At 45.8% G+C, this 27,347-nt stretch overlaps 1 protein-coding gene across 1 annotated transcript in view; it reads left to right on the top strand.

The window, feature by feature from the left end:
* Positions 1-27,347, top strand: part of CCDC93 (coiled-coil domain containing 93) — a 106,653-nt gene that overhangs the window by 17,189 nt on the left and 62,117 nt on the right. Inside the window, exons 5-11 of the mRNA XM_061135466.1 lie at positions 160-258; positions 1,332-1,388; positions 15,554-15,654; positions 21,814-21,850; positions 24,363-24,455; positions 24,729-24,779; positions 25,664-25,750. Of these exons, the coding sequence (XP_060991449.1) occupies positions 160-258; positions 1,332-1,388; positions 15,554-15,654; positions 21,814-21,850; positions 24,363-24,455; positions 24,729-24,779; positions 25,664-25,750 (525 nt within the window). The remainder of the gene's footprint in view (positions 1-159; positions 259-1,331; positions 1,389-15,553; positions 15,655-21,813; positions 21,851-24,362; positions 24,456-24,728; positions 24,780-25,663; positions 25,751-27,347) is intronic.

The following is a 27,347-nucleotide window of genomic DNA, read 5'->3' as shown; positions in this document are numbered from 1 at the left end:
TCCCTGCAGGGCAGTGTGTATTGATGGTCGCTTGAAACCTGGTTAGTTCGTGTTCTGTGATTCAGGTTCAGGACCTGTGCCATCTCTGAGTTGGTCTTTACCCTTTACTTCACCGTGTTTCATCCCCATCAGCTCACATTTCTGCACTTTCTTCCCCAGTGGCTGGTGAAGCGAGCCATAGAAACAAAAGAAGAGATGGGGGACTACATCCGCTCCTACTCCATATCCCAGTTCCAGAAAACCTACAGTCTGCCTGAGGTCAGTGTTCTGCTCTCTTCTTGTCCAGCTGAGAACCTGAGCGCACAGTTAGGGACCCCCTGGAAGAGGCAGAGTAAGCTCAGGCTCCCCTGTGCTCCTCCCCAACTGTATGGCGTCTCTGCGCCCACCTGGTCAGCTCTGAACCTGGACCTCCTGGTTCATTTGAATTGCCCTCTTTGAATGGGCACTGAGTGCCAAGCTCTATAATTTTGTCCTTTTCTCTCAATTTTGGTACTTGACCCAGACCTTTTATTAAATTACAAGAACATGAGCATGCTGCTGCTGCTGCTAAGTCGCTTCAGTCGTGTCCGACTCTGTGCGACCCTGTAGACGGCAGCCCACCAGGCTCCCCCATCCCTGGGATTCTCCAGGCAAGAACACTGGAGTGGGTTGCCATTTCCTTCTCCAGTGCAAGAAACTGCAAAGTGAAAGTGAAGTCGCTCAGTCGTGTCCAACTCTTTGTGACCCCATGGACTGCAGCCCACCAGGCTTCTCCGTCCATGGGATTCTCCAGGCAAGAGTACCAGAGTGGGGTGCAGTTGCCTTCTCCAGAACATGAGCATATTTCTGTATAATTGTATGAAGCTTTTCAAGAGACCATCTGCTTAGGATGACACACCTATAGTAGCAGTTGAGTAATAATCACAGCAACAATAACTGCTGATTTCTGTCAGATACCTGCTACATTCCAGTCCCAGCGTACTACATGCCTTCTGCTTCTTGATCCTCATGATCGCTCCCTGGTTTCCAAGAGGACTTGAAGCTGAGGCTTGGAGGTGAGGTAACTTGCTAAGGTCTCAGAACTCAGAGGATTTGAACTGAGAACACTTGTCTTCACCTCTACATTCTGTGGTCCCCTCTTTCTTACCAGCTGTAGGGATCTGTTTTGGAGCCCTTGACAGAGGCCCTCACTTTCCTCATGCTTAGTGTATTCCAATTTGTTAGAAAATTGAGCCTTTTTCAGACAAAGCTGTGATGAGAAGTCAGTTTATAGGACAGATTGCTGAACAGTCTAATTGAGTTTCAGTCTTTATGCAGGATTTATTTCATCCCTGTGTATTCTTGTCTTGCAGGATGATGACTTCATCAAGAGGAAAGAAAAGGCCATCAGGACAGTCGTTGACCTCTCTGTGAGTTCCCTGCCGGAGTTCTCCTGTCAGGGAAGATCATAGGGTCATAGCTTCCAAGTAGCCCTTTGATTTAAATCGCAGAAGCCTCTGCGCACGCCCCACCCCCCCCACATTCCCGGAGGTTTCTGTCTGTGGGGATTGCCCAGCAGCTGACCTCAAGTGAGTATGTGAGGGAGGCCCTGCCTGCTGCGCTTGCATGCCGAGTCTCTAATGCCAGCGTTCGGGGTAGACTGTGCCTGCCGGGCACGCATGCCCGGTCTCTAATGCCAGCGTTCGGGGTAGACCATGCCTGCCGGGCGCGCATGCCCACTCTCTAATGCCGGCGTTCAGGGTAGACCGTGCCTGCCGGGCGCGCATGCCCACTCTCTAATGCCAGCGTTCGGGGTAGACCGTGCCTTCCGGGCACGCATGCCCACTCTGTAATGCCAGCGTTCAGGGTAGACCGTGCCTGCCGGGCGCGCATGCCCACTCTCTAATGCCAGCGTTCAGGGTAGACCGTGCCTGCCGCACATGCATGCCCGGCCTCTAATGCCCGCGTTCAGGGTAGACCGTGCCTGCCACGCATGCATGCCCGACCTCTAATGCCCACGTTCAGGGTAGACCGTGCCTGCCGCGCGCGCATGCCTGGTCTCTAATGCCAGCGTTCAGGGTAGACCGTGCCTGCCACGCATGCATGCCCGACCTCTAATGCCCGCGTTCAGGGTAGACCGTGCCTGCAGGGCACGCAGGCTCACTCTGTAATGCCCGCGTTCAGGGTAGACCGTGCCTGCCGCGCGCGCATGCCTGGTCTCTAATGCCAGCGTTCAGGGTAGACCGTGCCTGCCACGCATGCATGCCCGACCTCTAATGCCAGCGTTCAGGGTAGACCGTGCCTGCCGCGCGTGCATGCCTGGTCTCTAATGCCAGCGTTCAGGGTAGACCGTGCCTGCCACGCATGCATGCCCGACCTCTAATGCCCGCGTTCAGGGTAGACCGTGCCTGCAGGGCACGCAGGCTCACTCTGTAATGCCAGCGTTCAGGGTAGACCGTGCCTGCCGGGCGCGCATGCCCACTCTCTAATGCCCGCGTTCAGGGTAGACCGTGCGTGCCGTGTGCGCATGCCCGGTCTCTAATGCCAGCGTTCAGGGTAGACCGTGCCTGCCACGCATGCATGCCCGACCTCTAATGCCCGCGTTCAGGGTAGACCGTGCGTGCTGTGCGCGCATGCCCTCTCTGTAATGCCAGCGTTCAGGGTAGACCGTGCCTGCCGCACATGCATGCCCGGCCTCTAATGCCCGCGTTCAGGGTAGACCGTGCCTGCCGGGCGCGCATGCCCACTCTGTAATGCCAGCGTTCAGGGTAGACCGTGCCTGCCGCGCGCGCATGCCTGGTCTCTAATGCCAGCGTTCAGGGTAGACCGTGCCTGCCACGCATGCATGCCCGACCTCTAATGCCAGCGTTCAGGGTAGACCGTGCCTGCAGGGCACGCAGGCTCACTCTGTAATGCCAGCGTTCAGGGTAGACCGTGCCTGCCGGGTGCGCATGTCTGGTGTCTAATGCCCGCGTTCAGGGTAGACCGTGCCTGCCGGGCGCGCATGCCCACTCTCTAATGCCCGCGTTCAGGGTAGACCGTGCGTGCCGTGCGCGCATACCCGGTCTCTAATGCCAGCGTTCAGGGTAGACCGTGCCTGCCACGCATGCATGCCCGACCTCTAATGCCAGCGTTCAGGGTAGACCGTGCCTGCAGGGCACGCAGGCTCACTCTGTAATGCCAGCGTTCAGGGTAGACCGTGCCTGCCGCGCGCGCATGCCCGGTCTCTAATGCCAGCGTTCAGGGTAGACCGTGCCTGCCACGCATGCATGCCCGACCTCTAATGCCAGCGTTCAGGGTAGACCGTGCCTGCAGGGCACGCAGGCTCACTCTGTAATGCCAGCGTTCAGGGTAGACCGTGCCTGCGGGGCGCGCATGCCCGGTCTCTAATGCCGGTGTTCGGGGTAGACCGTGCCTGCCGGGCGCGCATGCTCACTCTCTAATGCCAGCGTTCAGGGTAGACCGTGCCTGCCGCGCGCGCATGCACGGTCTCTAATGCCAGCGTTCAGGGTAGACCGTGCCTGCCGGGCGCGCATGCTCACTCTCTAATGCCAGCGTTCAGGGTAGACCGTGCCTGCCGCGCGCGCATGCACGGTCTCTAATGCCAGCGTTCGGGGTAGACCCTGCCACACCCACTGCCCTGTGTTTTCCTTAGTTCCAGTTTTCCAGACTCAGAGCCCTTCCTCATTTGTGCCAGTGCTGACCATAAACGTCAAACTTCACATAGCTCCAGAGAGCGAATGACGAACTGAAAGTGATACCGGGGTTGTCACTGCCTTGGTGGCTTTGGAGCGCAGCTTCTGAGCTCTGTGTGGGAAGCTCCGAGGTGACCTTTGCCCCGTGTGTGCTGTGTATCAGCCGCAGGGTCTGGACCCACAGGCGCGGTGACCCCGCGCACGGGCCAGAGGCGCGCTCCCGGCCTTCCCGAAGCACTCAGGGCCAGAGCCCGGCGGAGCCTAGTCGGTGCCACCCGCTCCTCACCCCCAACCTCCCTGCGTGAAAGTGAAGCTCAGTGCCTAGGTCTAAGTGCTCTTTCTTTAGAAAATAATGTATTATTTTGCCCTTTTTTTTTACCTTTGAGAATATATGTGTAATCTCCCCAGGCGATTACTCTGAAAAGAGTAACAATAGCTTGATGGTGAAAGACATGAAATGCTCATTTAAAAGTCTTGTCAGCTTATGGTTATAATTTGTATTTTCCACAATTCCATTTGGGAGATGTGAGGTATGGAAAACCTTTAAGTTACATTCTGAAGCTGGATGTGGTTTTCAGATTTGGTGGCAGTATTAAGTATTAATAATAATACACGATAGAACAGTAGAGTAATTTTTTTTTCCTGGTTGTGAAATAGATGTTCAGTTTAGAACATCTTTAAAGTTTTATTTGAAAAAGTTGATCAATCAGAGGAAAAAAGGTCAACCTTAATCTAACAATATAGAAACAGCCACTTTTGGACATATTTCTTCTATGTTTTTAATGTGTATTTTTATAGTGAATTAGAATTATACTTTGAATATAAATTAAAATTTTGTCCCTACTCACCAGTAGAGCAATGTATGCTGTTAAAGATTTCTCCTGATTGCATTTTCATGACAAATAATAACCAGTTGGTTGGGTGTGCTATTGCTTTCCCTTGTTTTAAGTGATGCTTCATTTCTGGAAACAACTGAGAATTAGATGACAGTGTTACCTCAGATACAGGGAGCTGGGGAGCCAGGAGCAGGAGAGGAAGGTAAATTCTCTTTTCCCCATGAACTCTGTCCTATTTGAGTTTTATACTAAATCTCTTATCACCTATTCAAAAACAGTGACGTGAAAAATTTGTTGTTTAGTTGCTAAGTCGTGTCTGACACTTTGCAACCCCGTGGATTGTAGCCCACCAGGCTCCTCTGTCCATCAGATTTTCCAGACAAGAATACTGGTGTGGGTTGCCATTTCTTTCTCCAGGGAATCTTTCTGGCCCAGGGATCAAATCCACATCTCCTGTATTTGCAAGCAGATTCTTTACCACTGAGCCATCAGGGAAGCCCAAAAGTTAAAAACAAAAAAACAGTTAATGTTTATTGAGCATCTTTATGTGTGAATCTCACTTGGAGCCCTGAAGAGAGAGTGAGAAACATCACATTTTTTGACTGTGTCACCAAGAATAAAAAGGCCAGTTTAGCTGTTGATTATCGTATCAATGAAACTGGGCCTGATGTCCCTTTACCTTTTAAACATTTCAGTCCTCTAGAGATATAGTATTTCCTCTTTTCCTTTGTAATGGAATTTTTAAAGAAAATTGTCTTCTGCTTAGCAATGTGACTTAAATTCTTAAAGGAATTTAAGAAGATAATGACAAATATGTAGTGTCCAAACGTTGTTCTAAGCATTTGTATATAACTTATCTAGTCCTCACAACAACCCTATGAAGTAATAGTATTTTTTTTTTTTGACAGTTGAGGAAACTAAGGCACAGTTTGGTTATGTAGGTTGCCCAAGGTCACATTGGTGATGACGGAGCCAGGATGCAATAAAATGCTAGATAAAATGCTGTTGGCAGCTCTTTAGAAAATAATATCAAGATACAGGAAAATGGAGAAAAAATTGGAGGTCTTCTTTGATTAATAGTTCAAATTGCTTAGTTTATTTCCTTTTTTAAATGTGTGAACTTACTCCTCAGTTGACTTTCAGTACATTTACTGTTGTTCAGTTCAGTTCAGTTGCTCAGTCGTGTCCAACTCTTTGCACCTCCATGGACTGCAGCACGCCAGGCTTCCCTGTCCATCACCAACTCCTGGAGCTTACTCAGACTCGTGTCCACTGAGTCGGTGATGCCATCCAACCATCTCATCCTCTGTTGTTCCCTTCTCCTCCTGCCTTCAATCTTTCCCACCATCAGGGTCTTTTCAAATGAGTCAGTTCTTCACATCAGGTGGCCAAAGTATTGGAGCTTCAGCATCAGTTCTTCCAAAGAATATTCAGGACTGATCTCCTTTAGGATGGACTGGTTGGATCTCCTTGCAGTCCAAGGGACTCTCAAGAGTCTCCTTCAGCACTGCAGTTCAGAAGCATAAGTTCTTTGGTGCTCAACTCTCACATCCATACACGACTACTGGAAAAACCATAGCTTTGACTAGACGGACCTTCGTTGGCAAAGTAATGTCTCTGCTTTTTAATATACTGTCTAGGTTGGTCATAGCTTTTCTTCCAAGAAGCAAGTGTCTTTTAATTTTATGGCTACAGTCACCAGTTGCAGTGATTTTGGAGCCCCCCCAAAATAAAGTCAGCCACTGTTTCCACTGTTTCCTCATCTATTTGCCATGAAGTGATGGGACCAGATGCCATGATCTTAGTTTTCTGAATGTTGAGTTTTAAGCCAACTTTTTCACTCACCTCTTTCACTTTCATCAAGAGGCTCTTTAGTTCTTGGCCTTCTGCCATAAGTATGGTGTCATCTGCATATCTGAGGTCATTGATATTTCTCCTGGCAATCTTGATTCCAGCTTGTGCTTCCTCCAGCTCAGCGTTTCTCATGATGTACTCTGCATATAAGTTAAACAAGCAGGGTGATAATATACAGCCTTGGCGTACTCCTTTCCCGATTTGGAACCAGTCAGTTGTTCATTGTCCAGTTCTAACTGTTGCTTCTTCACCTGCATATAGATTTCTCAGGAGGCAGGTAAGGTGGTCTGGTATTCCCATCTCTCTAAGAATTATCCAGTTTGTTGTGATCCACACAGTCAAAGATTTTGGTGTAGTCAATAAAGCAGAAGTAGATGGTTTTTCTGGAAGTCTCTTGCTTTTTCAGTGATCCAACAGATGTTGGCAATTTGATCTCAGGATCCTCTGCCTTTTCTAAATCCAACTTGAACATCTTCAGGTTCTCAGTTCATGTACTATTGAAGCCTAGCTTGTAAGAATTTTGAGCATTACTTTGCTAGCGTGTGAGATGAGTGCAATTGTGGGGTAGTTTGCTCATCCTTTGGCATTGCCTTTCTTTGGGATTAGAATGAAACTGGCCTTTTCCCGTCCTGTGGCCACTGCTGAGTTTTCCAAATTTGCTGGCATGTTGAGTGCAGCACCTTCACAGCATCATCTTTCAGGATTTGAAATAGCTCATCTGGAATTCCATCACCTCCACTAGTTTTGTTCATAGTGATGCTTCCTAAGACCCACTTGACTTTGCATTCCAGGATGTCTGGCTCTAGGTGAGTGATCACACCATCATGGTTATCTGGGTCATGAAGATCTTTTTTGTGTAGTTCTTCTGTGTATTCTTGCCACCTCTTCTTAATATTTTCTGTTTCTGTTAGGTCCATACCATTTCTGTCCTTTATTGTGCCCATCTTTTCATGAGATGTTCCCTTGGTATCTCTGATTTTCTTGAAGAGATCTCTAGTCTTTCCCATTCTATTTGTGTCCTCTATTTCTTTGCACTGATCACTGAGGAAGGCTTTCTTATCTCTCCTTGCTATTCTTTGGAACTCTGCATTCAAATGGGTTTCTCTTTCCTTTTCTCCTTTGCCTTTCACTTCTCTTCTTTTCAAAGATATTTGCAAGGCCTCCTCAGAGAACCATTTTGTGTTTTTGCATTTCTTTTTCTTGATCCCTACCTCCTGTACAATGTCATGAACCTCTGTCCATAGTTCTTAAGGCACTCTGTGTATCAGATCTAATCCCTTGAATCTATTTGTCATGTCCACTGTATAATCGTAAGGGATTTGGTTTAGGTCATACCTGAATGGTCTAGTGGTTTTCCCTACTTCAATTTAAGTCTGAATTTGGCAATAAGGAGTTCATGATCTGAGCTGCAGTCAGCTCCTGGTCTTGTTTTTGCTGACTGTATAGAGCTTCTCCATCTTTGGCTGCAAGGAATATAATCAGTCTGATTTCTGTATTGACCATCTGGTGATACATTAATGTTGTAATGATAAAGAATTTTTTTGGATGGCCGGAGGTGGCCTTTGGGTTTTATTTTCTTCTTTATCTACTGAAAGTACTTCTTATTTCCAGATGCTGCCTTCTTAGGTTTCTTAACTGAACCCTGTGGCCATTAATTTCCTTCTTGCTAACCCACCAGCTCTGCACACACTTCCTTGCAGCCTTGGAGTGAGAGTCCCAGGAACTTGTCAGAGAGTCAAGTGTACGTCTCTGTTATCTTCTTGTGACCCCTGTAAGGCATGGAACAGCTTGCTGGGTTTTGTTTCCAGTCACTCTCCTCACAGAGAGTCCCTCCCCTTGTAAAAGGAATGAGTGTGAATTGTGAAAGTTGCTCAGCCGTGTCCACCTCTTTGCGATCCCATGGACTGTAGCCTGCCAGTCTCCTCTGTCCATGGGATTCTCCAGGCAAGAATATTAGAGTGGGTTACCATGCCTTTCTCCAGCGGATCTTCCCAACCCGGGGATGGAACCCAGGTGTCCTGCATTGCAGGCAGATTCTTTATCGTCTGAGCCACCAGGGAAGCAAGGAAAAGGAATGAAGTCTTTCCTACATTACCAGGGTGTGGTTCTTTGCAAGTGTCAGGTTCTGAAGAATGTTTTCTTCTCCTCTCCAGTTCTGCCCTCCACATGGCTCATCACTGTTTCTTACCGTCCCTTACAGGCCAGTCTATTCTGTAGAATCCCAGATTTAAATTCTGAATGGTAAATTAAGGATTAAAATTCAGTTTAACATATGGTGGCAGGTTTGTAGACCCAGCCTTCTATAAAATACGGATGCAGCTGCCATATACTGATCGAATGCCTTCTGTGTGCTTGACATGTGATTAGGTGTTTTACAAGCAATGTTTCATTTAGTTGTAATCAACACTCAAGGACTTACGTGTTATTTTTTCATTTTATAAGAAGTTGAAACTGAGAAGAGATAGTAAAATCCCTGCACAGTTGCAGAGCTGAGAAGAGGCAGTCAGATTTTTATTTTCCATCTGAGTCCTCAGACACGCAGGTGCTGGTGCTTCTCGTCTTCTCACTCTTCACCTGTGTCTGATTTCTCACGTATCCCTGACACTAACTCTGCAGTAATGCTCCTGACTGATTTCAGGACCTTGGGATAGTAGTCATCAGGGTCCCAGAGACTCAAATGCATGCGTAGTGGCTGGGTGTGCTGCCCTTATGCAGGCATCTACTCTGCCTGCCCCACTGAAGACCATTTGTCCAGCTGGAGAATGGATGCCAGGTGGAGACTTGTGTTGTCTTTTTTCCCATCTATTAACATGTTTCATTGTGCCTCAACAAGCAGACTTGACTTTCTCTTGCTTAGATATAACGTCCTTTCAAAAATAAATATTAAACGGTTTAATTTTTTTGAAAACTTTTAGCTTATTCTTGTCTTCAGCCATCTTTGTAGGACTGTTCCAATTTTCTGCCTTTGTCCTTGGTTGTGTGGCTCATCTGTATTTTTTGGTGCATGATTTTTAATTTTACAAAAGGTTGTTTTTCTTATATACTAGTGCTGTAGTAACAATAAGGAAAAATTAGGAAATGGAGAGAGTACAAAGACTAAATCACCCATGATACCACCAGCCAGGGATAACCACTGATATTCCAAGTAGGAAATACAAGAGTTATGGATATTAATATAGAGAATTAGAGATTGCAAAAAAATAGCATGATACTGTATATTCTGTTTCACTGTGTGCTTGTTTTGCTCAAGAATATAATCAAGGTTATATTTCCGTGCCAGTAAATAAACCCCCACGGCACTTTTAGTGGTTGAACATTACACATTGTGTGGTACTAATTTAACTAGCTTAGTTTATTTTTTGGGGTTTTGTTTTGTTCTTTGGTTTGGGTTTTTTTTTTTTTTTCCTTTGGCTATTAAGTAGGACATCCCCATAGCTAACTTTTTTTCTTTTATCTTTAATTATTTACTTGGGTTACATTTCCTTGAAGTGAAATTGGTTCAGAGGTTATGCCCCAGTCTGTAGGACCTCTTGCCAGATTGCCTCGCAGAAAGGCGGTTGTGTGAACTTTTAACTTCTGAGCTCTTTTTGTGTTGGCCTCATTTTTCTTCCTCTTGGGGATTAGTCCCAGTACTTCGGCTTTGCCTTTGAAATGTATTCTTTTCTTGACTTCGCCATATCCCCCTTTTACAGAATAGCTGACTGGTTTGCAGAAGGCCTGCTTGATGGGAGGTGGCATTTTCAAAGGATGTAAAAAAATGAAGCTGTTGCCACCCAGGACAGTCCTCCCCTCACCCCTTCCACTTCAGCAGCATCATTGCTCGTGTGTTTCACCTTATGTGCTGTTTTACAGCTTACTTCCTCCTTTTCTGATCTGTCAGCCTTCCATATTCATGGAGTCCCTGGGGCCTGTGCAGTGAGGTCTTTACTCCCTCTCAACCTTGAGTAAAGAGCAGCTGTGAAATTTTATCCAGAGCCCCCAAAATATGTTTATTTACTGTTTGTTGAGCATTTTTTGGTAATGTTTAGAATTTTGTGTGAGACCAGAGGGGACAGAATTGAAAAAAAAAAAAGACTTCTTAGCGGTCCCCTAAAAGACTATGTCATTTAAAACTCCACTGTGCTCTTCCATAGGAAACACCATGAGGAGGGCCTTTCCACCCAGGACATAAAATGTACATATGGCAACATAAGAAAAAATATGTATTGGTACACTTTATTGATAATAGCAAAAACACACGTGTATGTATATCTTAACCCTTAATGTGTGCCAGATACGTTAAATAGATAGATTGACTAATCCTTATGTCTCTCTCCATATACCTGTTTCACAGATGAAAAACCTCAGGGGTTAAAGTAATTTGCCCCAAACCAGACAGATAGCAAAGGGGCAAGGATTAAGCCCTGTCTGTCTGACTCCATATGTTCATTCAGTAATAGTATTAATAACTAGGCATTCACTGTGTGCCCAACTGCATTCTGGAGTGTGGGGTGAAAGTAGGGACACTGCAGCGGGGATGCAGGGGGCTCTGGGGCTCATCAAGGGGAAAGATGTGATGGATCAGGGCCAGAGCACCACAGGCTCTATTTAGGCGATGCTTGAACAGGCTTGCCTGCAGGCCGGGGAGGCCCTCCCAGTGTGCAGTCATCCCGAGGCCTAGGCACAGGGGCCACAGTTGAGAAGGGGAGGAAAGAAAGCGAGGGAGCCCGGGGCAGGGGTGGGGGCAGGAAGCCCCTGGTGGGTTAGAGATATTTGAAGGGCAGCTGCAGCCTGGGGTTTTTATAGTCTCAGGTTTCTCCTATCTGTGGTTCAGAAATGATGGGGCAGTTTTGCAGAGCATGCAGTGTGGACAGGCTGTAAACGGCTAAAACTCTGTTCAGTGGGGCATCTTGTGAATAATTGGATGTGTAAAGAGTTGGAGGGTGTTGAGCAGTGGGTCTCAGCAGGCTGTGAAGAAAAAAACCTAGGAGTCAATATATAGAAACCATCTTGGCTCATGTATACAAAGCAGCAGCCTCTTCCTTACCCACCGAGTTAAGCTCTTTGGTACAGATAGAAGGGGGTCTGAATGGGGCTTACACTTGACCTCACGGAGCAGAACCTGCACAGCGGGGCGCTTATAAGAGAGAATAGCGAACAAACAAGATTTAGGGGGTGTCTGGAGAAAGCCTTCCTCTCCAGCTAACTTTCTACCCATAGACATGACTACCATCCGTCTATCTCACCATTCCACTCAGTTCCCAGGGGCTTCGTTTTTGTGGTGGTGGTAGTGGTGGTTTTATTAATGCGAAAATGAAGCCAAACCTTTTTGTCTCAGAATAATTTTTTCTTAGGGGATGTTTTAGGGCCCTGTGCTTGCTGGTGGGGACATCAGCAGAGCCCCTTTATGTGGAAGGCAGTGTTTGTTTGGAGAAGGCAATGGCACCCCACTCCAGTACTCTTGCCTGGAAAATCCCATGGGCGGAGGAGCTTGGTAGGCTGCAGTCCGTGGGGTTGCTTAAGAGTCAGACACGACTGAGCGACTTCACTTTCACTTTCCACTTTCATGCATTGGAGAAGGAAATGGCAACCCACTCCAGCGTTCTTGCCTGGAGAGTCCCAGGGACGGGGGAGCCTGGTGGGCTGCCGTCTATGGGGTCGCACAGGGTCGGACACGACTGAAGCGACGCAGCAGCAGCAGCAGTGTTTGTTCAGCGACTGGTGGGCAGAGGTATCTGTTAGAGTCAGGTTTGGGCTGCCAGCTGAGCTCTGGGAAAATGAGACGTGCTTCCTGCAGCGTATGGTGTGGTCCGGCCCCCTGGAGCTCTGGAGGGCAGTGAGGGTGGCTGTCTTGCTGCCCACTGGTTATTTCATGAAGGGGTTGCCTGCGTAGCTGAGAGGCAGTGACTGGGGCATTGTTGCAGACACAGCTGTGGAGCTGAACTCTTCCCACCCCTTCCCCGCCATTTGGAATGTGACCAGAGGAGTGGCTCTGATGGGTGGACCTGACTTGGAGCCAGTCCTGCGAATCGGAGAGCTGGGCCGCTCGCTGTACACAGTCTCTGCTTTACAGAGGGGTCACGTTAACTTTTTAACCCCAGCCACACTCACGTTTCCTTTGGCATATGCTGAGCGGATGATCAGAGCCCAGCAGGAAGGGTGGTCACAGCTGAGGTCGGACACATCATGCAGGTGCTTAAGAGTCTCAGTTCTGAAGTCGTCTCTTCTCTTTTCATTTTTTGCGTTTGTAACCATGGGCAAGCTGTTTAACCTCTGTGCCTGTTCCATCATCTGTATACATAAAACAAAGGTCACTGCCCTCATGGGTGTGACAGTCAAGTGGGTAGCACATATAGAGCAGTATATGCCTGACACATACCACACATTCAATAAGTGATAACAATTACTATTACTGCCAATGTTAATGGCCAAAGAAAAATTGATTTTTGCCTACCTTTTAAAAACTGAGGTCATGTTTTTTAGAAAGCATAGTTAAAAAATAACCTCTGACTTTAAATTACTGATGGAATTATGCTACCAACTCATTATCTTTTCAGGGTTAAAAGAACACAAAGAATGAGAGACCAGGAGTCTCCTTCAAAATCTGTTCGTCCAGCCCTCATTGTGCAGATATAGAAAAAGGCCCATTGAGGGAAACTGCCTTTCCCAGGGTCATACAGCTTGTTAATGGCAGAGACAGGACTAGACATCAGTGTTCCTGACTCGTTTCTTTGAAGGGTGACTTAGTAATAGTTCTTCATACTTGGCCTGGGAACATTGAGGTCCTTTACTTAAGCAAACCATTGGAATGATCCATGTGGCCACCTCACATTGTGTAGTCTCGTGAGAGGGTCAGCTGAGGTGACTAGTGGCTGAGGCAGTTAGTATAGTAGGGAACCTTGGGACTAGCAACCTGGGTACCTGTTCTAACAATCCTGGACAAATTATTTGTTCTCTGCTTCTTTAGTAGCAAGGTGGAGATAATAGCATCTGCCCTGCTTCTGCCCACAGTATAGTTATAAAATGCAAAAAGTGAGATGTGGTGAGGTGCTTTAAAGTATAAGGAATAATTGCACAAAGGCCAACATTGTCATTGTTTGGCTGAATAAAAGGTCCTTGTGCTGTTGGTTTCAAGTGTGCTATTGTTTTGGAGTCAGTGCTTTTTTAGAAGAACCCAACTTCCTGTCTGGGTCCTTGACTCTATGAATGGTAACTAAGGAAGGTAGCAGTTAAGCTCAATTATATAGTGGTGCTGTAATAGTAGAGCTCCATGGAAGTTAAATCGTACACAGTAACTGATGTCACGCCAGTTTATTATGGTTTTCATTTCCCCATAAATCTGATTTGTTATTTATAGCTTCCTGTTCATGTTCATGTAGGCACCAGCAGCAAACAGGAATACTTGTGGCAGCGAGTTGAAACAACCCGCCAGGATCATCCCAGAACCTGTTTCATTTCTTTTTCACAGAATAGTTGAAATTACAGATGTTACAGAAAGGATGTTTTTCTGTATGTTTGAAACTTTTCATAATAAGAAGTGAGATGATAATAAAGTTAACCAGAATTATCAAGAGGGGAACCATTTTGATCAGTCAAAAAATGCCACGGCCTGGAGAAGCCAGACGGTAGTGCTTGTTCTGGAGATGTCCAGCTGGAGATTTTATGTACATGTATGTGCTGAGTCGATTCAGTCCTGTCCGACTCTTTGTGACCCCGTGGAGTGTAGCCCACCAGGCTCCTCTGTCCCTGGGATTAGACTAGAATACTGAAGTGGGTTGCCATTAGCTTCCCCAGGGGATCTTCCCGACCCAGGGATCAAACCCGGGCCTCCCACATTGCAGGCAGAGTCTTTACCATCTGAGCCACCAACCAGACTCTGCCAGTGGGAAAGAAAAGATCCAAACTGAGACACCTTTCACAAACAGCTGCCTACTTGTACCTAGAGCCCTGAACAGATATTATTAAGGTATTATTTGATGCCAGTTGGCAGTCAAGAAGGACATATATTTGGGGTAGAATGGTAAACCAGGTCATCTCAGGGTGATGACCTACATTAATTGAGCACCTACTACATGCCATATACTTTGTTTAGGAAATATATATATGTGCAGTTTCAGTATGTATCCTACACAAAATGGATCTATATTTATTTCTATATTTATAACTAAATGATACTCTAATAATTTAAAAGTCATTGAAAGTTTATAATGGATTTTGTGTTTTATAAGATTTTTTTCTGAGGGTAAACCTCAAACACTTTTGTAAAAATATATATATCTCTGAAGGGTTTATATCAGCATTCCTTTTTTGGTATTAGAGTTTAAGAATTTGAGATTTCTTTTGCCATGAAAGATTTTTTTTTTAAGTATACTAGGTTAACATGTATATCGGTGATTGTTGCAGTTTATGTCTCTGGTGGTAGAAAGGTCTGGATATGTAGTGACTGTGAAAAATTTGTATTTCTTTCTGGAAATTTTATTAAGGGATGAAAAAGATTTGAATAGAGATAAACCTTGCTTTTCAAGGCAAGATTCAGTATTATAGAGATGTTGGATCTTCCCAAAGTAATCTATAAATTTGGTGTGATTCTAATCCAAGCTCAGCAGTTTTTCATGATGAACTTGACAAGCTGATTCTGCAATTCATTTGGAAGAGAAAATGTGTAAGAATGTCCAGGAAATTTGAAAAAGAACAATGGAGACAGGATACTCATTAAACAAGAGGCATTGCAGAGGATAATATTGGTACATGTTTTATGTATGTATGTTTGCCATTTTAAATCAAGGAAAGGATAGACTATTAAATTTATGACGTTGGGATTCTTAATTTTCCATTCAGAGAAAAATATATCTATACATACCAACTTTTCACTATACCAGAAGAAATTCTGAATAGATTAAAAGGTTAAATATAATCTATAAAAGTAACATACAAAACAATCCCTGAGTTAGGAGAAAAGATGATTGATGAGTTTGACTGCTTGAAATATTAAAGCGTCATAGGATAGAAAAAGACCCAGCCAAGATAAAGCAAAGTTGACAACAATGGCTTGGGTGGAAGTATTTGCCACAACATAAAAAAAAGGGCAGAGCCCTTGAAGGCAGCCACCCCATGCCGGCTGTTTACCCACAGGGGAGCTGTACCCCCCCACCCTGGGGAGGAAGGCCCGCCCCTGACAGGCCAGGCCCGCCTCTTCACCCTCGGTAATTCTCCACCTCATCCACTTCTTAGGATGCTTACAAACCTCGTCGGAAATACAAACGCCAGCAGGGGGCAGAGGAGCTACTGGATGAAGAGTCTCGGATCCACGCCACGCTTTTGGAATACGGCCGGTAATGAAGGGGACCCAGTCCATAAATGTCTATTTGATACAACTGTTGAAAAGAAAAACGAATTTAAATCACTTCATTGGGATGAACTTGGTTGGTTTTCACCTGGTCGAGTTTACAGTTTTGGGCCCAAGATTTCCAGCACCGAGTACTTTTCCCTCCGGTGTTGAATGAGTCCAGTTTCTGGGGGTAGCTTCCCTGCTGGTTGTAGAGGCCTGATCTCTGAAGTTCCTCCCCCGCCCCAGCTCTGCCCGCCTCGGGGAGTCAGGACGTGTGGGGGTGTTCACGGAGGCTTGGGTGGGCTGCCCTCCTTGCCCCTGCCATTTGTAAACATGTTCAGGGAAACTGCAGTTAAAGCAGCTTTACTTTGTGTTAGATACTAGTTTTGGTTTCCTGTGAAGAATTGTCCTGACCAGAAAAATGAAGAATTTAGAAGTTGTTTTGTCACTTCTTAAAATTATCTCTAATTTTAAAAAAAATTCTTGTGGCCTCAGTTTTTCAGTTAAACACACACAAGTGCCTCTCCTCGATGAATTTTTTTTTGCTTGACTCTGGGTATTAACCTTCCTTTATGTCCTGCATTTCCTACTTAGGGTCACTGATTCCTTGATGTGAGTATGTCTCCTGGTGCTTCCTCCCCTCTCATCTGAGTGGTTGCCGTGTGTTGCTCTTGCTCATAACCCAGCCCTCACTGTGGGGCTGGGGCTAACGGCACTGCCGAGCATCTCCTAGTGAGCATCTATGGCTTCTGCCTCTAGGATGCTGGACAGAACCAGAAGGAAATTAAGGTTTCATTGCCTTACTAACTCCATTTCTCAAATGGAATTGCAATTGCCACTTTTTGTTTGTTTTTGAGAGAGTAATGCCGGCTCTTAAGAATGAAAGCTGGTCCATTTTCATTAAAAGGAAGTTGTTATTTCTGGCCCTAATCTAGATGTGAGGGCTGCCTCATGCTCACCATTTGCTGCTGTGATTTGAACTCCTCTTCTGAATCAGGCACCTCCAGACCAGCTCCATAATTTGCAGGGGCCAATATAAAATGAAAATGCAGGGTCCCATGTTAAGAGTTATGAGTGATGATTAATCATTAAGAATTTCATGACAGCAGCAACAACCAAGCGTGGGGTCCTTTGGGGTGTGGGAGCTTGTGCAACGGGACGCTGTGATGGGGGCTTTCTAGCCTCCCCCTGCGGCAAGAGGGCAGACAAGGCTGTGCTGGTCCACATGAGCCAGAGCTGGAGAGACAGCCTCCGCGAGTCTCACATGTCCTAGAGCCAAAAAGGGCTCAGGGAAATGTGTTTTTTGTTAGTTTGTATGGTTCATACCTTCTTTTTTTTCCAATATCCAATATGTGTCTCAGTACTCACCTTAGTTCTTGGTGGGGTCATGCTGGCTCCTGATTTCTAAGCCTAGGGTAGCTGCTTGGTGAAGGCTTTCTTTTGTTTGTTTTTTAGGAGATGGGGTTATTTTGCTGCTTTTTGTTTGTTTGTTTGTTTAGCTTTTCTGATAAGGAGAGGGTGAATTTGTGAAGGTGGGGAATTCTGATGGTTTATTCAGTTCATTCCCCTTTTTCAGAATGATGAAGACAGCATTCACAGAGGTTAAAAAATAACCTGCCCAAAGTCAACTGTTAACTATTAAGAACTAGTGAGAGCCTCAAACTGGGACTTGAGCTCAGGTCTGTTGGACTCCAAAAGCATGTCATCATCATTATCTAAAAATGTTGTTTGAGCCTCTGGTGAGAATTTGGTTGTTGGTCATAGGAAGACAGGCCCAGTCTTTTTTGTTTGCTCCGAGACCAAACAACTAAAGAGTTATTACAACTGACAGAGCAAATGGGATAAAACTTACAGCCCAGAGAAGTGGTTCACTTATTCCCCTTGCTTGGGAAGGCCGCATCCTCCTATCTGGTTGTCAGGCTCTTCTCGAAGGGTTCCAGTCAGTGCTCTCCACTGCATGGAGATCTCTCCATTAGATGAGGGTCATATAGCTGTGTCTTTATGAGGGACTGTGACAGTCTGTTCACCACATCATCACCACCACCATCTTCATCATCCTTAGCAGCAGCAGTTTTTGGTTTTCAGATGCTCATAAATATGACTTTTGGATTCAAATGAGAATCGTATCCTGAGCCTCTCTTTTTCAGTTTTCCTCATCCGTATGTTCTCATTCCCCCCAGTTCTAGTCCTCCCTCCAGCCCATTTAAGAGAAGCCTTACCCTCTTTGCTTCCCTTCCTCATCAAGCAAGGCTGGCCCCCTGCTGGCTCTGGGACTCACCATTGTAGCATCCCTTAGTTGCTCATTCCCACCTAGGAATCTAAATCCCTCATTTGTTGTCAGTGCTTATTTTCCTGTCCATTTCTCCTCTTGATAAGAGGGAAAATATTTTGACTGCTAAGTAAGAAGGTCTGAAAACAGTGTATCCTCTTTGCAGTTAAAGGTCATTCAGCCTAGGTCCACAGAGCATCTGGCTTTGAGGCCAGCATCCCAGTTTCTCCTCCCTTTTTTGACTTTCAGTTGCTCAAGGGTAGATTTTGAGCCTCGACAACTATGCTGAGGGCCTTAAGGACTGTATGTCTTGTTAAAAACATGTTTAGGTATGTTTCTTTAAATATTATGTTGTTGGAAAAACAAGACTCATAGTTTTGATTTTAAACTGAAACACAATGGTATCTTTATAATATTTCAATTGTATTATGGGTTCAATAAACTTTTAGGGGCTAACTTAAACACCTAACCACACTACGAAACTGCCAGTGTGAGGAAGTGCATTTTAAGTGCATGTAGCGTCTCTCTCCTAACCTGTGTTCCTCCTGAAGGCCCAGGACATGTTCACAGAAGGTGTTTAGTAAATGCTCATTGAATGAACGAAGAACAGAATCTATTGTCCTTAGTATTTAGCACTTTTTATGTCCCTGATTTGTTCTGGATTCCAGGTAATTTGGTATCTGTCTTAATGTGCCCCAGGGAAGAAGACTAGAATGTTTTCTAGAATGATGATGTCCAGTATAGTGGTCACTAGCCACATGTGACTGTTGAGCGCTTACAGTGTGACTAGTGTGGCTTAGAAACAAAATTTTAATAATGAAGTTAAAATTTTTAAATACATGCTTTTGTTACTTGGGTATGTTTAAATATGTTCAGAATAACTTGGTTAGGTGAAAACTAATCAAAGTTATATGTGTGGCACAGCGGTGGTTGCACAAAGTAGTGAATACACCAAAAACTGCTAAAATACGCGTTTTAAAATGGTGAGTTTTATGTTATATGAATTAAACCTCAACTTTAAAAGTGTAGAGAAAAAAAGTCAGTGGAGAAGATTCCCTCCCCTCCAGGGCTCGACAGACAGAGTGCCTATGATACAGAATAATCGTACCCCGTGTGGTGAGTGCCAGTGCTTTGTTAGTGTCAACACAGAAGCACATGTCCACCCAAATCCTGCACAAGACCTTACTTAGTCAGCATCTAGCATCTTTCTATACTGTGCAGGCCAGAAAACAAGCAAGTCTGTTTTGCATATTCCCTTGCACTTAGAGTTGTGAATACTATTTAGGTTCTGCCCTTGAGATGCATTTTCTGGAGTTTTGAAAGTGCAACAGTTGGAGGGGGAGACAGTGAGAGCATAAAGGTGGACAGGCACAGAAGCCGAGTTTGGGGCGGTCAGAAAAGTCTTCCTGAGCCTCTGTCTTTAAGGAGAAGTAGCTTGGACCTGGGAATTGAATTTACTCAGATTTAGTAGTTTACTTCTTTATTTGGAAAATCCATAAAGTTCCCAGATCTTGAATAAGGCCTGCCTGTCTAAGGGTATGTCTTCTGCCCTTAAAGGTCTCCAGAGACTGAAGGCTTGGGAAACAAAAGAATACCCGGGGTGCAAGGACACTTCAAGGAATGGGACACTTTGGAGAGACCCTCTGTTGGTCAGCTGTTTGAGTCCCTGTTTCAGACTCAGAACCCGCCCACTAGTTCCAGCAGAAGGGATTGATTACAGGGGTGGATGTGAAGAGCTAAGTCATGTGATCTGGACTGAGCAGGGTTACTGCCCAAGCATCACAGCAGATCTGGGCTGCCGAGGATGCTGCTGCTGCCTCTGAGGTCAGGAGCTGGGAAGCTGGTACCACAGCTGCTGGCAAAAGAGCCACCCGCTTTTTCCAAGATCAGAAAACCACTGTCACAGCTTCTGGCCCAGAATCAGGTTACTTCTACTGTGAACCCTGTGAGCACAGTGAAGCCCTTATGCTCTCACTGTTTCCTGCTCTTAACTGTTGCACATTGAAAATTCCAGCAAATGCATCTCATTGATGGAACTTAAATAGTATTCAGAGCTCTGGGTACAAGGGAATGTGGAAAATAGAGCTGTTTGTTTTCTGGTCTGCACAGCTTAGAAAGATGCTGGATGTTGACTAAGCCAGTTCACAGAATCTGCCGTAAGGTCTTGTACAGGATTTGGGTGGACATTCGGAACTGAACTTTGCTCTCCTGCACTATGGGCCTGTCGATCTGTGGGTGGGCACAGTGTACCCGGCAATGACTTCTGATGTCTCCAGTTATAAGACAACCTATTGCAAGGACAGGTGGTACATTTGGCTTCTTGATTTCAGCATTTTCTTGGAGAAGGATGCAGACATGCAAACAGGCTGCTGGACATGATTGCTGATCAGAAAGTAGGGGGAACACGCACAGGCACAGGGATAGATCAGAGCACTGGTGTAGTTGAAAGTGTCCAGCCCAAACTGCACAGCCTGTGGTTTGTGTCTCCTAACCCTCCTATACCCTCAGTGGTAATTTACAGAAATGATACGGAAGCTGTTTAAACAGGGCTTGAGATCATGTCTATAATCCCGTATCAGTGGTACAAAGCTCAGAGAGGTGAAGCAGTTTCCCCCATGTCACAGAGCTGGCTGTCATCAGGGTGAAGAACCCACACCCAGTGTCCTTAGCTTCTCCTACCCAACCTGCCCTGTACACCAGACTCAACTATAAGCTAAGCCTGTGGTTTGTCAGCCCAGTCCTGAGAAATCCGGTGCCCAAGTGTGCGTTTCCCTTCACACTCATGTCTGGCAAAGCACTGGCCCTAGATTGAGATTCTTAGATTGAGTGGAGCTGACTTTTGGAAATGACCAAAAGAATCCAAATTGAAGTCTGGGGATGCTTCAGAGGAAGAGGTGGCTTTAGAGCTGGGAAGTGAGGAATGACTAGAAAGGTAGGCGGAGACAGAACAGAACTCAGCTCGGGGCGCTGATGCCCAGGAGCAGGGAAGGTTAGCTGCTGGGGTGAGGCTTAGCAGTTGTTCGGTGGGTCCTTGGAAAGGAGTCCCTAGGGACAGTGCCCACCAGGAGGGCTTCTGTTCCCTGCCGGATGTGGATAAGGCCAGTGGGAGGTTAGATAAGGGGTTGGGTGGGAGAGTGGAAGTGGAGGCTGGAGACAAGGGCAGAAGCCAGCACACGACCCAGCAAGTGGAGTGAGCTGTGAGTGAGGGCAGAGCAGGGTCCCTTAATTTGTTTTTCCTAAATGGTTGTGTGTGATTTTATTTCCTTCTAAACCACTTAAAGGTAAGTGAGTTTGGGTGTTTTGCATTATGGTTTTTGTTTTAGGTTGAATGGTTTTTGTATTGCTTTTTTAAAAAATAGATATTAATTAGAACCCGAAAATAAGCTAGTTTAAACCAAAGTGCATTTGTGAGTGTCTTTGAATTTAAACTTGCGTGAAGTGAGCACACAACATTTTTGGCATTGTGCTTGGGTTGTGTTTGAGAATAAAAATGGGCTGGATGTGAGGTTATGAAAGTAGATCATTAGAGAGCATGTTAAGCTTGAGCAAACACATTCACACATACAGATATTTTTAAGGCTTCTAGCTTAAACTATGGATCGGTACGGTTCCCAATTCGAACAGTCATAATCACCCTTTAAGAGAACGCTGTGCTTTGCATGGAGACTTCCCATTTATATTGACAGTATTTATGTGGCAATCTGAATGCTGGGCCCTTTATTCAGAAACAGTGGGATATGTTTGTGGTTTCGGCACTTGAGACATGTTCTCCCGTCACCAAATAGCCAAAATTCTCTTTGGTGCTTTTCATATAAAAGTGCAACTGAAATTCATTTGATCAACTTTTTTTTTTTTTGGAGTAATAATTGAGCTCCTCTCTTTTGTGGCTTGCAGGAGATATGGATTTAGCCGCCAGAGCAAAACAGAGAAGGTAAGAAATGCTTGGCTAATGGGAGAGCACATTTGAGATATGGAAGTATGCTTCTACTTTGCCTCTGTCTGACACTGGCACGCTCCCAAAAGGGATGGGACAACAGGGCTCTGGTCCTTGAGCAGCCCCGGTCAGCAGGGGTGTACCAGCGGCTTTTGACCCCTGCAGCGCCCTCCTGGCGTTCCCCATCTGCTGCCTCTGCAGGTTGGGGAGCTGCGACAGTTCCTCATCATGGGACTGGAAATGAAGGGTGATTGAAAATCATGGCCCCGGGGTCAAACATCTGGGCTTTAATAACTCTAAAATGGGGGCATGAGCATCCTCATCTGATGAGAGACGCCCTAGATGGGTGTGAACAGCCTGCTGGCAGTGAGAGAGAGCACGGTGTACATTACAGGCTGGCCATGTATTAAGCCTGGAGTGGAAAAAAGTCAAGGTGGGGCTTTATAACTTCATACAGGAGTCTCAAGAGTTTTCTCTTCATTCATATACTTTTTGTGTGTATGTGTTTATTCATGATTCTTAATTGCCAGCAGCAGGGCAGGCGTATAAATCTTACAGTGCTCCCCTTTCCTCTGTCTAGGCCCTTTGGTCTACATACAGCTTTTCACTTACTCCTCTAAACAACTCTGTGAGGAAGATACTTATTCCTGTTTTTCAGATCAAAGTGCTGAGGCTCAGAGAGGCTCAGTGATTTGTCCAAGATCACACAGCTCCTAAAGTGCCATAAAAAGAACCTGAGCCCAGGTCTGTGTGACATCAAAGCCTGCGCTCTGTCCTGCTGCCTTTTCAGTGATAACGTGCTAACCAAAGTGGCTGGTGACCTCTGAGAGAGTCCACAGCTTGAGATCTAGCAAACCTGTTCCTCATTCCCTGCCTGACCCCTAGATTTTCTTGAATGAGACACCACTCCCCCTACCGTTCTCCTGCCGCCCCGCCTCTGTCTAGACCTCACTCCCTGGTGCTTCCCGGAAGCCTTCCCTGACCCCAGCCTCCCTCTGCCTCCTGCGGTCATTGTCTCAGTCCTCAGAGGGCACTGAAGTGCTTATGTTCTAAAGCCAGACTGGCTGGTTTCAAATGCTGATTCCTCCCCTTCACTGCGTGATTTCAGTCAGTACACTTCATTGTTGTGACTCAGTTTATGACATCTGTAAAATGGGGACAGAAGTTGTACTATCTCACAACACGGTTGTGAAGATTAAAATGTAAAAGATGCAGAATAATCCAACTCATAGTGCACATTTACTAAGTGTAAACTGTCATCACCATTATTATCATTAATAATCATTTTATGCATTGATTATGCCATCTTTTTTGGTTTTCTCACTTCCACATTTGTGTTTTCACTCAACCAAACAGCCATTTCCTCCAAAGCAAGGCTTTTCTGGATTAGTGTCATGGGGTAACTGTATTGTGTATAAGAATTTGATGTGTATGTGTAATATATAATTTTAGGTCTTAAAAGAATGTCTGTGTATATGACTGTATTCTGAAATAAGGCAATTTGATTATGCTTGGAAAAATTATGAGATGTCCATGAAATATTATTCACATTGGCCTTGCCTTATCATTCTCATGTCAGATGGCACATTTGAACTGGAAGTCTTATCCCCTGCAGATATACACAGGTGCTCAGGCCAGCCCCTGGAGCCAGTCACATGCTTGTTATAAAAGCACAACCCAGAATTGGGATGGTCTCAGAGGGATATTTGAGGCCGGTTCTCTCATTCAACCCCAAGAGACCCTAATATCCAGAGAAGGTAAATCTGAGGTCAACAGCTTGTGAATGGCAAAGATGGAGCTGAAACCAAGAACTCTAGACTCACAGCACAGGCCTGGGGAGCAGCCGTGACTCCAGGTGTCCTGAGTGTGGTGCGGTATATTTTGAGCCTGAGCTGGGCTTGTAGCATGGAGCTTGAGCATCAGGACAAGCAGCTTAGAGTCTTATCCTTTAAACCAGCGATTTTCAAGCTTTGTTGACAGCTCTTGGTAGTAGGCGTTACTTTCATCATGGTTTAGTAGACACACACACACACACAACCCCAAAAACAAGTTTCGCAAAGCAGTACTCTGTACTCCCTGTAATGCACTCTGATATGTTCTGTTATTTCTATTTAGATGCCAGTCATACCTGCTAAATTGCTTTCATATCCACTAATGCACCTCAGCTGAAAAAAAGGCAGTGATCAACTCTTAAAGAAATTAAAGTAGGGGAAGACCCAATCACAGTGCATGGATAAGTCTGGCAAAGGTGTGTGGCCTGATAGGAATTTAATCAGCAAGTAGTTCAGAGATGGATGCAGGCATTGGGCAAGGCCCAAGGCTCCACCTGCTTGGCATGTGGTTGGAGTAGAGGCTGAGGTCTCTGGGTTTTGCATCCTTTCCAGAGGCTGGGTCATTTGTCCAGATCTGTGTGTTTCTTTCACAGACTGATGGCTCTTTGCAGTGTTACCCTTTCTCTACTGTCTCCACCTATAGTGTTCAGCTGCAGTTTTTGCATCTTCCCTTCCAGGCTGAGGATAAGAAAACGGCACTTCCGACAGGGCTGTTGACTGCAGAAAAAGCTGATGCCCACGAGGAGGAAGAGCTTCAAGCTGCTGAAGAGGTGAGTGGTCCGTTTGGCCCTTTAGGGTTTCTGCAAAAATCTTCTGGGGAGAGATTTCACTTTCATCTCCAGTTTTCCAGAATGGCCAGCTACCGTTGGCTGTTTTTTCATACTCCTTTCAGTCTCCTTCCATCACCTCTCCTGAGACTCACCATAAAATGAGACTGGGTAAAACAGCCCTTGGATTCTGCTGAAAAGCCCTGTTAGGATACTCAGCTTAAGCCTTTTGTGGGCAGGCCTGCTCACTGCTACTTCTCCCCATTCCTCTTGTAGCAGCGTATCCAGTCCCTGATGACCACGATGACCGCCATGGCACATGAGGAGGTGAGGCGGGCGTGGCCGGGAGGGTGGGCGCAGCGTGCAGAGGGAGACTGGGAACCAGCTTGCTCTGCCGTGGAGGGCCCTCTCCCAAGAGTTCACCTTCAGGGCACTCTCTTTTTAGCACTCTGCTTCTTGTTTTCCTGGGATCTTTCTTTGGGGAACTTTTTATACATGCACGGTGTTGCTATTCACGGGAACCTCTCGGAGGGAGACCTGAAGGACCTTTGTGAAGACAGGATGTCCCAGCTGGATGGCATCACAGGACCCTTGCGGGACAGCTGAGGTTCCGCCCTGCTTGTCCACAACCACATGTGGCATTCAGGCCACAGGAGCCCCTGTCTCCTGTTTCTTTCCTATACCATCTGGGTAGATGGTACGGCACCGAATTTATATTCCCTCTTCTCAGAGCTCATGACCTGTCCCGAGTGTTTATCCAGGTGCTTTGAAAGAGAATCCCTCTTTACAGCGGGAAAGACCCGTGACAGTCAGGAGATAGATCAGGAATTCTGAGATCCCTTTTCCTCTCCCATTTCCACTTTCTTCCTCTGAGTCCTATGCCTGCCAAGTTCCCTGTAGGCTCTTTTTAGTGATCCTCAGCAACAAAAACTGTGGGATGGGGTGTAAATGGTGAAGAATGATTTTCTACAGATACCCAGGGTCTGAGGAGAATCTTAACAGAGCTTGCTGAGTGATGCAGGAGGGAGTGAGGTGAGGTAACCTTTGTCCTGAGGCTTGTTTCTCCCTTCCTTGTTGATGAACACATGAGGAAAAGCCAAATTACTTTTCCCCTGGGAATTTTATCTGTTTTGCTATAGTCATGCCCAGGGTTTCCAATGTGTGAAAGCCAGTGCATGGCCTTAAGAGCACACCCTGCCTTGTGATTGCAGAGCCGGCTGACCGCAAGCTCCGTGGGCCAGATCGTGGGCCTATGCTCTGCCGAGATCAAGCAGATCGTGTCTGAGTATGCAGAGAAGGTAGGTGGGGACCCAGCTGAAGCCATTGCCTCAATAATGCCCAAGAATTTGTCCTTCTGCTTCCCTCTCCTCCCAGCAGTGATGGAGGCAGGTTGTAATGCATCAGCCACATTTGTCAGAGTATCCGCCATGCAGCGCCATCCACATTTGCCCATTAGCTAAATTCATTTTCTTCTGCGGTGACTATTTTTCTATAAATATAAAGAGAAAACCTGTCTCTTGGAGCAATTATTGCATCTGATAGATGGATGCCTTAGGGACAGCACCCACATTTTTCCTTCTTTCTCAGACTTCCTATAACTTGGGCACGGTTTGGTGGATGGGGCTGAGGGATGAAGCTTTGCCACTTAGGAGATAAATCCCATAACTCAGCCAAGCCCAAGGCAAAATTTTGTGTCCTGCTTTATTAAAAGGGTATAGGATGAACAAAAGCCTGAAAGTCATATTTCAGCATTAGATTTTTTTCCATCCAAAGAATAGGCAGCAGGACCTTGAATATTTCAGGGAGACAGTGATTAATCATTTTGCACATAACTGATTCTGGTCTGGCCAAGATGTAGTATCGGTAAAATCAGATTTACAGGGCCTTGTTTCACATCCTCCCTTCCCCAAACCTGCTCCCTCTGCCCCCCTAAAACGTTGATATCTGTTCAAGCATCCACTTTCACTTTCCCTGTCTCAAAAGCCTTGACAACAAATGAGCTCTGCCCTGACCCTTTGTGCGATATTCTTCTGAAGAGATTGCACAGATGATGTAGTTGGACAGTGGGTGTCACTTGTAATCTGGGAGTTACAATTGGCTCTGAGCATGATAGTGATCATCTCACACAAAGTGAGGGGCTTTCTGAGCAAGACTGAGCAAAATGTTACAGAGTAGTGTTTAGCAGAGGGGAAGGGGGCAGAGGGAGGGTGAAATGGGTAAAGGGGGTCAGTAGTATGGTGAAGGATGGAAAGCAAACTTTTGTTGGTGAGCACGGTTCCAGAAGTCGAAGTAAAGTTGAAATAAAAATAAAAACTCATGTTATAAGCCAACTTAAGAAAAAACAGTATAGAATGTCTAGGGATGGGGTTCTCTTGTTTTCCCACCCCCAAAGTCAGTGCTTCTTAACATAGGTTTTCTGATCCAACTTTCATATTAGAATCCAAAGTGAAAGAAAGTGAAAATCGCTCAGTTGTGTCCAACTCTTTGTGACCCCATGGATTATACAGTCCATGGAATTCTCTAGGCCAGAATACTGGAGGAAGTAGCCTTTCTTTTCTCCAGGGGATCTTCCCAACCCGGGGATCGAACCCAGGTCTCCTGCATTGCAGTAGATTCTTTACCAGCTGAGCCACAAGGGAAGCCCAAGAATACTGGAGTGGGTAACCTATCCCTTCTCTGGGGGATCTTCCAAGAATACTGGAGTGGGTAACCTATCCCTTCTCTGGGGGATCTTCCCGACCCAGGAATCAAACCGGGGTCTCCTTCATTGCAGGCAGATTCTCTACCAACTAAGCTATCAGGGAAGCCTAATAGAATCCAAAGCATCCTCTATTTTAATTTACCACCGAGAAAAGGTGACAGTGGTTAGGGTGTCATCTGACATTTGACCAAGGA

This window comes from Dama dama, chromosome 33, assembly GCF_033118175.1.
Source record: "Dama dama isolate Ldn47 chromosome 33, ASM3311817v1, whole genome shotgun sequence".
Classification (NCBI taxonomy): domain Eukaryota; kingdom Metazoa; phylum Chordata; class Mammalia; order Artiodactyla; family Cervidae; genus Dama; species Dama dama.
This window is presented reverse-complemented; position numbering and strand designations above follow the sequence as displayed.